At 39.8% G+C, this 12,075-nt stretch overlaps 1 protein-coding gene across 1 annotated transcript in view; it reads right to left on the bottom strand.

Annotated features, from left to right (window-relative positions):
• Positions 1–2,837: 2,837 nt before the first annotated feature.
• Positions 2,838–12,075, bottom strand: part of LOC121689382 (titin-like) — a 309,974-nt gene continuing 300,736 nt past the window's right edge. Inside the window, exons 64-74 of the mRNA XM_042069129.1 lie at positions 10,803–11,135; positions 10,419–10,697; positions 9,708–9,953; positions 8,522–8,851; positions 8,120–8,398; positions 7,392–7,637; positions 6,976–7,095; positions 6,809–6,833; positions 5,055–5,173; positions 4,893–4,970; positions 2,838–3,209 (exon numbers count right to left, since the gene is read on the bottom strand). Coding sequence (XP_041925063.1) covers positions 3,118–3,209; positions 4,893–4,970; positions 5,055–5,173; positions 6,809–6,833; positions 6,976–7,095; positions 7,392–7,637; positions 8,120–8,398; positions 8,522–8,851; positions 9,708–9,953; positions 10,419–10,697; positions 10,803–11,135 — 2,147 coding nt within the window. The 3' untranslated portion in view covers positions 2,838–3,117. The remainder of the gene's footprint in view (positions 3,210–4,892; positions 4,971–5,054; positions 5,174–6,808; positions 6,834–6,975; positions 7,096–7,391; positions 7,638–8,119; positions 8,399–8,521; positions 8,852–9,707; positions 9,954–10,418; positions 10,698–10,802; positions 11,136–12,075) is intronic.

The following is a 12,075-nucleotide window of genomic DNA, read 5'->3' as shown; positions in this document are numbered from 1 at the left end:
ACACTGTAAAATTACTATTATGTAAGATTAATACTTTCCAAGATACAGCCAGTTTTACAGGGGGAGGGGGGTGTCGATTTTGTTCGGCCTCTTTTTTTTGTCAAAGTTCACAAGCCCACAGCACAAGAACTAAACCAGGGGTCTCAAACTCAAATGAGCTGGGGGCCAATTCTGCCAACGTCATCTGATTGGAGGGCCGGCTATTTCTGAAAATGCAATGTTCTTTTTTTTCAAATACCACACAAAACTGCAAACAGAAAGTGCAAGTGTTTTTATCTAGTTTTAGACACCTGTGATAGCAACCTTAGCTTATAAATAAAATAATGATAAAATAAATATTAATACAAATTATAAAATAAATGAAAAACATAAAAACAGGTATGTGTGTGTGTTTCACACCAAATAAAAATATTTCCTCTCATAACTTTTTTTAAACCTGGCAAACTAGGCATCAGGGTTAAGAAAGCAACACCATTGGATTTTTATATAAAAATTTCAAAAGGCCATTGCTTGAAAGTGGTCAGAGATAAAGTCCTACTGTAAATGTAAAAATCTTTGAGTAAAACAAAAGTCTATGAAGGGGGTAAATTTACCCATCTAATTGGTCACTGGATGACAAGCACCACAAATTATGCACCTTTCACTAAATACTGGATGAACATATTTGAGCAGGTTTACCTTCCTTTTTTCATATTACCCACATAACAAATTAACAGGAAAACACCTAAGATGTATACCAACACCTAAGATGTTGTGGTTTAGTAATAGATTACTACAATATAGGCCTACAATAAAGTATTCTGATCAAACAGTTCCTGTCGCGGGTAATCTGCAGTACCCAGAAGTTCGCATCATATTGCGGGTGACTTTGTAGTTCTTTAGAGCCCTATTTCTACTAGCCCTGCTGTCTGTACCACATCAATTACGGACACTATCATCACGATTACCACTGCAACCTCCAAGCTATGTTGGGCAGAGGGTCAAAACAAGCATGGTATGCTTAGTGGACACCGTTGTATACACGCACCTCCATTCACAGACGCACCATGACTATCACTGTCATAGACGATCGATCATAATCTCCAAAAGGATATTCTCCTTCAGAATTAGAATAGGTGAATAACAAAGCTTACCTAAAACTTCATCACACGTGAACGTTTTTCAACATTTGGTGTAGGCCCATTTCTGCTTAATCTCTGCTTCGATTTCTGCAACACTATGGCATGCATCGCTTCCGCGTCATTACAAATGCACGTCTTTGTGTTTCTCGCGTGTAATACAAGTATTTCCTGAAAACTTTGCGCAGCGATTTTGGGTTTGAATCAAGCTCTGGATGTCTTGCACATAGTGGAGCAGAGTAGGCCTACAAATGAGATTTATCACCGTACCTGGATCTATCGTCTATTTTAATCAGTATCGTTGTTTGTCGCAATTAATAGCCTCAAGGGCCGGATTACATTATTATGTTGTCATACGTCGCGGGCCGGAATTGGGCAGGACGCGGGCCGGATTTGGCCCGCGGGCCGGGTGTTTGAGATGTATCACAGCCACAGGTTACTCTATACAACCACAGGTGGCAGTGTGGTGACTCTATATAAAACATATTGATGTCAATGGGGCATTTTGCCCATGTTCAGGGTGGAAAATAAAAAAGAAAGATTTGCATAAGACAAGTCAAATTGGTGTTTTCAAAAAGAAGGGATCATGGAGAATAAAGAAAAACATATTTAAAAAATCTGTGTATATTCCCACAAGGTGTTTGGGTGCTCTGAAAATGATAACCAAAATGATTTTTCAGACTTGTGAGGTCTGCTGTTCAGACCCTGAAGGGATTTATTTTCTGTTCATTGCTTTTTGTGAGAGTGTTTCTACTTATCTCAGTAAGGAAAATAAATCAAGAGCCTATGTTGAGTACAAATATGTCTTCTGAAGGCTTAAACAGAGCCTAGCCAAAAACACCAATAAAATTTGTATCAACTTTGAGGGACAGCTATGACCATGCAGGATTATCCAGACCAAACGTACTATTCCTATTTATGTACCAGCATGCAAAATTTGAGCCTTCTACATGGTTTAGTTCTTGCACTGTGGGCTTGTGAACTTTGACAAAAAAAAGAGGCCAAACAAAATCGACACCCCCCTCCCCCTGTAAAACTGGCTGTATCTTGGAAAGTATTGATCTTACATAAGAGTAATTTTACAGTGTGTCTCCTGGGTAACATAGGTACACCTGGTAATTTCTTCAGAATTTTTTGAGACCTATGTCCGTGGGCCCTGGTTGAACTGACGTGGAATGACCCAGCAGTTATTCCCAGCATACGAGATTTCACTGGGATACATTGAACTGCAACATTTGCTATTTTTATGTAAGACTAGATAGAATAACTCTAATGCATGATCTGCAGCAATTTTGTTCTTGCAATACGTACCATCCTGACCTGCAGATGTCCAGCACAAGAGCTCATTGAAACAAACAGGATGTGACATGTCTTGTGTTTATGTGTGAAGCTGCCTGCGCATATTGTACATTTGATGCCTTATTTCCTCTATCACACCCTCTGCTGTAAAACACCTACACTTAGTCGTAACCACTCACGTTTTCCCACTCACAAACTCACACTTGTATTTTTTGGATTTTAGTTTGAATGCTTTAGGAGTAGAAGAGGATTTGTGTGGATACCATCATTACCGTACTGGTCATATGCTTTAAATGTGATAGGTGCATTGTATGAGAATACATTGCATACTGTAGATGCATTGTATTCTCAGCATTTAGTCTACTGCCCTCTGCTGGCCAGTGAAATAAAATACAAGACAAGAACAATAGTGTGTGGATATTTTTAATCAGAATTGTACAATCTAGTTGATGGTTAAATGTCAGTACTTCACAGCCACAGGGACATGCATATCAAATGCAAAAATGGCAAATCAACACCAGTAAACCCTAGGCTAAGCTGAAACACATCGAAACATTTATATGATCGAGAAGTTGCCAGCAATCAATAACCAAAACCATCGGACATATACAGTATGTAAAACCTTATCATTTGGGGGATACATACGAATTCATTCGGTATGTCTCAGCATTTGTTTGGGTATTTAAATGTATATTCTTTGTCAGACTCCAGTCAAAATCTGTCTGAGGAGTTCCACTCGTGCTTGTACTCCATGGTTTTGAGACGGCATGTCATTGCATTCCTCTTCATTACCTAGACATGGGAAGGAGAAGGTTTTATTTTTACATCCAATTGTTTCTTTTTGTCATTATCCTGAATAAGCCAGTGAGTCTTCATTAGCACCACCTATAATCACCATCAGGCGCGCCTGCAGGTGTATGTCCGTACGCACTGTGCGTGCCATCAAGCTACTCAACAACAGAAAATTTCCCTTGTGTGTGTGTGTATTCACACCAAATTGGCCTACCATACCTTCCCAACTATGCACAGTATCCCTTTAGCTGCATGCCATTAGGCTATTTACCATTTTGTATTACGTAAAGTAAGTGAACACGTTATCAAAACGTGTTAACGTGCACGCATTTTGTTTGAGCAGGAGAGAGAATACGCACGCAGACACGCAATAGGCTACTTGTTTTCTTTTACTCTGCTATCTACAGTATAGTTATCAGCACACAATGTTGAGCTAATTCACTAACTCAATACTCATCATGGATATCACAAGTTTAAACAACGAAAACAGAAAGGATGGAGGCAGCAAAGCTAAGAGTTATTCCAGATGGGCAAGAACAAGGTAGGCAATTGGTGTGCTTGTCAGAACGTTAGACTGCACTAAAGCCAGACGTCACGTTACGCTAGAACAAATGGATGTGCGTACCATAGCATTAATTCCTGCAGGCGCCCCTGATCACCATGAAATGCAAAGTCATGGGACTATATGAGTTTTCTTGAACGTACCATTGTTTCTAAGGTGACACACATCCACTGAGTTGTATATGCTCAATATAGCTCCATGTGAAGTACACAATATATTGAGAGACTACAGTCTGAAGCCAGTTGATTAATAGCATGTTACCTGTATAATGTAGAGAGCGCAGACATGCAATCCTACTATTTACCCGTTTCAGGCCTATAGATAGATAGATCCCGAGGGAAATTTTCGAATGAAATTGAAGGATGCTACCAGACTAGCCTGGCTAGCGCCACCACTTCTCAATGAGACGTGGTCTGGAAACCAAACGTTCATTTTCTCGTATTTGAAAAAAATGCCCAGATCCGTTTATTGGGTGCCACGGATGTCTATCAAATGCGTCTGTGCATAGCTCATCATCGTCTTGCTTTCCCCCCTGTTCTGTGATTGGTTCCCTATCTCAGGCGAAAATTTGCTCCATGGTCTCCAGGCTGCCTTAGCAGCATGAATCAAATCGCGCGCAAGGCAGCATGGGAACACCCAGGCTACTACCAGACATTTCTCATAATCCTCCATTTGAAGTGTGCACACTGAAATCTTAATTTGAAGGGTCTTGTAGTCTTAGAGCAATTCCACGGAAAATTGACTTTTTGTCACATCCATAACACCAGTGAAATGCCTTGGCATTTGAATGATGTGAATGATAACATTCATTGTTTGTGCATTTTTTCTCATGTACATTCTTCAGCCAAAAATAGCAAATGCTGAAATTTCATGTAATCATTCACATCATACCATACCATCACATTTTATTGGCGTTATATGGATGTTACAAAAAAACGTAATTTTCCATGGAATTGCCCCTTAACACTTTTTAATATCCTTCTAGCCTAAAACAGAATTTGGACGCCCCATGTAGGGATGCAAAATTGAGGGGTAGTGGTAGGGCGAAGAGCAGAAAAGGTATCAAGCACATTCTAATTGTCTAATATCAGGCACATTAGGAAGTATTTCACAAAACTTACTTGCAGAGCCATGTATTGCAGAGGCATGTTGCAGAGGGTGTTGTGTTGAGATGGTCTCATAGACATCATCTGTAATGCCTACAAAGATAGATTTGTCAGACTAGTACTTGTGAAACAAGTGATCATATTTATCTGACCTTAAAGGTATTTCAGATGCCTGACCTGCTTGCAGTAGTATACCCTCTGACTGGGCCCCATCACTTCCTGTAGGCTGACTCTGATCCTGGGTAGATCCATGTATGGTACTTTCCTGCTTTTGACCACTAGAGGGTGACACAGATCTGTAAAAGTTCATGAACACAATTAAAAAACTTGTATTTAATTGAAATGGATAGGTTTGTATGGTGCTATATCAATGTCAGAACTGAAAGATGTAAAATATGAATCTGTGAATTTTAACATTTCATGCACGTAATAACCATGTGCATGATCAAACTGTCTGCCATTTTATTATTTTCTTTTCAATCAATTTGATAATTTTCCTTGCAAGCAAAGTGGATTACCTCAGGTTCTTTTTCTATGTGAATGACAATTGTGTGCCCCAGCTTTTGACATCTGGATGCTTGGGGGTGGGCACATGGTTTCTGTCAGCAAATACTCTACCATATACTCTCCTGGTTTTGTAACCAGGCTGCACACTATGAAATAATTATCTAGAAAACATATATGGCGGACAAAGAGGAACAAAGTCAGGTTGGCTGAAAGAGAAATATGATTTATCGATCTTATATTAATGATTTGATCTAAAACACTTTGATGAGCATGTACAGTACACTACCGGTCAAAAGCTTGGGGTCACTTAGACATTTCCATTCCACTCCAGAATACCAGCTGTGTTGTTTCTTTAATCAGGGCAACAGTTTTCAGATTACATTATGTGCTTACATAATTGCAAAAGGGTTCTCCAATGTTTTCTCAGTTAGCCTTTTAACATGATATCAGATTAGTAAACTGAATAGGCCTTTTGAACATTGGATGAATGATTGCTGGTAATGGACATTGTAGGTATTGCATTGAAGATCAGCCATTTCTTTCTACAACAGTCAAGAACAATTTTGCAATTATGTAAGCACATAATGTAATCTGAAAACTGCTGCCTTGATTAAAAAACAATGTAACCGATCACAGCTGGTATTCTGTCTATAATGGAATAGCATGGAAATTTCTAAGTGACCACAAACTTTTGACCAGTACATTAGTACACTGATTTCATGGGCCCGTTTCAGTTGCCAGTCTTTCTCTAGTTTTGACACTGATGTCAAACCATATGTCAAATATATTATATTATCTGTCTCCATGCCCGTATCTACTATTGAGGACATCGAGTTCATGCCCTCTGTATTTCTTTTTGCTCAGGTTTCGTTTCATCTATTAAGTGCAAATAGGCAAGACAAATATCACTGCAGACGCAGCATCACGTGACACATAGTTGCAGCTGCAATCTGATTTCTCAAAAAGGAGAGCACAGTAACGTGGAAATAGCAGAGTTTGAGGCTGCGGAATTAGGCTACCAATATGGTCCAATTGAAAAAGTTACCAGTAAGCTTTGAAGTAACAAAATGACCAGTATAGTGCAATTGAAGAAGTGTACACACAGACACAGACACAGACACAGACACACACAAACACACACTGTAATTAATTTATATGGGTCTATAGCTAGCCTATAGTAGACTAAGTCCTATTGGTTACAGTTAAACAGTTCACATCCTCCATTATCAGGGACGGATAACTGAATCTGAAGTCTCAATCTGTCCATTTCTTTCCAGAAAACTCACCAGAAGTCATCATTTTATTTGTTATTTTTTTCTAAATTAATTTTATTTTTCTCAAAATTAATTAATTTTCTCAGTTTTTGAAAACCCTGGCAACGACCCTGTCTATCTCAGAAATGGCCATAGGGAATGTTCACTTACGATTGTGTTGTTTGTGTACCCATACCTGCAGAGAGACATGAAACCAGCGACCAACATAAACTTTGAGCTCAGTTTTACTTAAATAAAATATTTCACCTCACTTAGAGATGGACACTTTAGCTTGGCTTTCTTTTACTGCAGCGGCTGGGTGTTTAAAGTTCTCTTACCATTTGGCTTTTTGAAGCGATGGATCAGAAGCAGTATTATTATGAAGCCAAAGATGATCACCAGTCCAACAACTAGGCCCACAATTACCAGCAAAAATAATCCAGAATGTGGAGCCGACACTGTTAGGACAAGTGAGCAGAGATGTAAAAATCCGGCTTCAGAAAGTAACGGTCCTGCCATGTATTGATTCTACCTGTGTGCTTAACACAGGTGATTTCACTAATTAGCTGATCTACCTGGCTTAAGAGTTGTGATAATTAAAATCAGCTGATTAAATAAATGGTTGGAACAAAAATGTGGCAAGGCTTTTACTTTATGAAACTGGACTTTTATACCTCTGCAAGTGAGATACAATTTCTGGTGAATTGTGAGTTTTTGGCATTTATTTTTGCTTCTGTAGGTATTTGAGATTTACCCTTTACTGTGACCCAACTCTCTGGTGACTCTCCTCTCTCTGGGTTCCTGCACTTATAGAGGCCTTCATGTGACTTTGAGACTGCAGGGATGGTCATCTCTCCTGTGGTGGAGGTCTGCAGGAGTGTCCCATCTTTATAGAAGTCAGCACTGATGTTTGATGGCTGGTAGCGATATCTACAGCGCAGGGTCAGAGGATCTCCCTCAGTCACAGGATGGACAGGACTCTCTAGGATCACATCACCATCTGTACAGCACAATGGTGACACAAGACCTTGTCACATTGTAGAGCACATATATAAAGGAAATTTAGTATTCACTTCTATTATCATTGGTTCAGAAAATTATTGGTGGTGGGGTAGTGCCTAAGGAACAGCACTAACAAGGGCTAGCCAGGACTCTAGCAGCACTTGACCACCAACAAGAAGCACAATAGTGGCATACAAGATCCAATTATTTATACTATCCAGTATCACATAACCAGCTTCATAGTACACAACAGTAAAATAACAGATTACATTTTTACAACAAGTTACAGGAGGCAATGTGTACAAAACATAGGAAGGTAAACTATCAACATCATTACCATGAAATGACTTTCACATACATACAATACCAATGTATACAATATTGAAATTGTTATATATTTTTTGAGGGCCTAATGTGTTCTAAAGGTTTGAAATCATACACATTTTGGAAACCAATTAAATCATATCTGATTGTACTCACTGTGCACGGTGATGTTGACAGGGTTACTGTGCTCTCCACACTCAGACTGACACCAGTACACTCCACTGTCTGATGAAGATGCTGAGCTGATGCTGCAGCTGAATCCAGTTTCTGATCTCCAGTCAGTGGGACACATCTTACGCAACATTCGATTTGAGAGCCATCTCAGTGTCCATCCAGTTGAGTTCCCGTTCCCCTCACAGCTCAGAGAGAGAGACTCATGAGTAAAATGTTGATTTTCTTTGGGATGTACAACCAGAGACGCTTGAGGCGAAAGACCTGCAAATAAATAGTTCAATAAGAGGTATGTGTCAAAAACTCTTTGCAAGACCATGTGCAGAGTAAGAGCTGAGCTCCGAGATCAAAACACATCCACAAAGCCACTGTAAAGAGTTAACTCACCTGTGACCCAGAGAGGCTGAAGTTGGCTGAACTCTGTGTGATAGGCTGGCTCTCCTCTCTCTGCTCTGCACACATAAACCCCTGTGTGTCTAAGAGCAGCAGGGCTGAGAGTGTAAGAGCCTCCAGCTCTGATGCTGTCTGACACCAGCTCTATAGAATATCCTCTGTTTTCATGTATGATATATGTCAACTCAGGCCTGTAGGAGGCAGTCTTGTACCAGTGGAATCTCCAGCCTGTAGTGGAGCCTTTGACCTCACAGCTCAGAGTCACTGAGTCTCCTTCAGTCAGCCAGGTCTGTGAAGGTCCTCTAAGAACTGTCTTTGTTTTTTCTGTTAAGACAATGCCAATTTAAAAAGGAATGAAAAGTGATTTTTATCAGATTTGTGATGCTTTTAGACCAAGTCAAGAGTGTCATAGCTCTTCCTGGTTTGGAACAGCATGTGGAATAAATAGGAGGGCCTTCCCGTCTAGAAGGGCCTATAACACATTGTATAAGCATACAGGCCTGTATCACAATTGTCAACGCTCAAATTGCACCACCAAATTTTACATGTAGACACTCAATTCTATTCAAAACAATACACAATACGGTGCTTTGTAAAGCTAACCATATCCGTACTAAAACCACTAAAAACCAAAACACACCCCTGACTAATTTTGCCAGTGTTCTCAGCAAGTAAGAGAGTGTCATTCTAAATAATTTGAACTAAATAAAACACATTCACCATCCTTTACTAAATGATTGTCATCACTGAATGAATTTTCAATCAGGGCATGCAAAATGAGACAATTTAGTTCACATAGTGGAAAAATGTCTTTCCTCATAAATCCCAAATCCCTCTGAGGACAAATAAAGAGCACAAGAATAAATGTTGATTTTAAATTATACTTTAACAATACAAACAATACAAGAGCCTTTTCTCAGTAGATTAAATCAAGAAATAGGAGAATTTAGTGTAAATCACTTATGTGAAATTAAGTGCAATATCTAGAATATATAGGTGAGATCTCATTTCTAATATTCCATTCCTGAGGGATGTTCTGAAAGCAGGGGCGTCAGGTGAACTCTGCACTGACAGATAATGAAACTATAACTGAGATCGAGGGGAATCTATACAGTCTACAGTAGAAGATGCATGTTTTGATTAACCACAGGAAAAGCCCATCGTGGTATTTGATTTTTACCCTTTACTGTGGTCCAGCTCTCTGGTGACTCTCCTCTCTCTGGGATCCTGCACTTATAGAGGCCTTCATGTGACTTTGAGACTGCAGGGATGGTCATCTCTCCTGTGGTGGAGGTCTGCAGGAGTGTCCCATCTTTATAGAAGTCAGCACTGATGTTTGATGGCTGGTAGCGATATCTACAGCGCAGAGTCAGAGGATCTCCCTCAGTCACAGGATGGGCAGGACTCTCCAGAATCACAATACCATCTGTACAGCACAATGGGGTCTTGACATTGTAATACTGTCACATTGTCACATTTAGCAATTGCTTAATTTCTCACCGGCCTCAGAAAATGAGTGGTACTTGTTGTAGTGCCTAAGGAACAGGGCTAGTGCTAGCCAGGACTATCTAGAAGCACATGACCAACTTTATTGTACAGAACAGTGACATTACATTATTAGCTACATTATCACATGAGGCAATATGACTAAATATCATCACTGCATCACTGCTTAATTTATGATGGGCAATGTCAACAGAGCTTAAGAAGGAATACCATTAAATCAAATTACTTATATACATATACAAATCCAATGTATACAGTATTCACATTTCATTATACATTTTTGAGGACATTTTTTGTCTTTAAAGGGAAAAAAAAGAAAATCTTCTGAATCATTAAAATCATACAAATTTTTGCAGAAAAATAAATCATGTCTGATTACACTCACCGTGCATTGTGATGTTGACAGGATTACTCTGATCTCCAGACTCAGACTGACACCAGTACACTCCACTGTGTGATCGAAGTGCTGATCTGATGCTGCACCTGAATCCTGCCTCTGAGATCCATTTAAAGGGGCACGATTCTCGCTCCGTCATTCTCGAGAACCATCTCAGTCTCCATCCAGTAGAGTTCCCACTCCCCTCACAGCTCAGGGAGAGAAACTGATATGTAAAATGTTGATTTGTATTGGGACGTTCAACCAGAGAAGCTGGAGGTGAAAGACCTAAACATTAAGAATAAAATAGGAGGCATATGACAAGCACACTTTGCAAGACCCTGTGCAGAAAAAAAGAGCAAAGCACAAATTCACTTTAAATAATGAACTCACCTGAGACCCAGAGAGGCTGAGGTTGGCTGAACTCTGTGTGATAGGCTGGCTCTCCTCTCTCTGCTCTGCACACATAAACCCCTGTGTGTCTAAGAGCAGCAGGGCTGAGAGTGTAGGAGCCTCCAGCTCCTCTGATGCTGTCTGACACCAGCTCTATAGAATATCCTCTGTTTTCATGTATGATATATGTCAACTCAGGCCTGTAGGAGGCAGTCTTGTACCAGTGGAATCTCCAGCCTGTAGTGGAGCCTTTGACCTCACAGCTCAGAGTCACTGAGTCTCCTTCAGTCAGCCAGGTCTGTGGAGGTCCTCTAAGAACTGTCTTTGTTTTTTCTGTTAAGACAATGCCAGTTTAAAAAGGAATGAAAAGTGATTTTTATCAGATTTGTGATGCTTTTAGACCAAGTCAAGAGTGTCATAGCTCTTCCTGGTTTGGAACAGCATGTGGAATAAATAGGAGGGCCTTCCCGTCTAGAAGGGCCTATAACACATTGTATAAGCATACAGGCCTGTATCACAATTGTCAACGCTCAAATTGCACCACCAAATTTTACATGTAGACACTCAATTCTATTCAAAACAATACACAATACGGTGCTTTGTAAAGCTAACCATATCCATAGAGAGTGTAGGAGCCTCCAGCTCCTCTGATGCTGTCTGAGAGCATCTCTACTGAATATGCTCTGTTTTCATGAGTGATATATGTCAACTCAGGCCTGTAGAGGGCAATCTTATACCAGTGGAATCTCCAGCCTGTAGTGGAGCCTCTAACCTCACAGCACAGAGTCACTGAGTCTCCTTCAGTCAGCCAGGTCTGTGGAGGTCCTCTAAGAACTGGATTTGGTTTTTCTACGTGTGATTAAAATAAAAAAAGTATTTTTATTTATTTAAATATATAGACCATATCTCAATGAAGAAATTATTTTAAAGGTATACTATACAGGTGCAGGTATTTTTGCTGCCTGTAGAGCTCCCCATAGAGTTACGATATATTTATATTTTACTCTGCCGTTATAAAAAGCTTACTTTTCGTGGCTTGTTCCCCCTGTACACATGAAATGCTTTTGTTGTGGAGGTGGAGGTGAAGGATTAATAACAGACAAAAACTATCTCCATAGAGCTATATCTACTGACAAGGAAACGTTTCACGATTCTCGTGAGGTGTCTTCGGGCAGAATGGCAGGAGATTGGGATCTTATATGTAGACACAACACAATGACTCAAGACTCTGACATATTACCATACTTGTTCACAAATAATATTTCAATATTTC

This window comes from Alosa sapidissima, chromosome 18 (genome assembly GCF_018492685.1).
Source record: "Alosa sapidissima isolate fAloSap1 chromosome 18, fAloSap1.pri, whole genome shotgun sequence".
Lineage (NCBI taxonomy): Eukaryota > Metazoa > Chordata > Actinopteri > Clupeiformes > Clupeidae > Alosa > Alosa sapidissima.
This window is presented reverse-complemented; position numbering and strand designations above follow the sequence as displayed.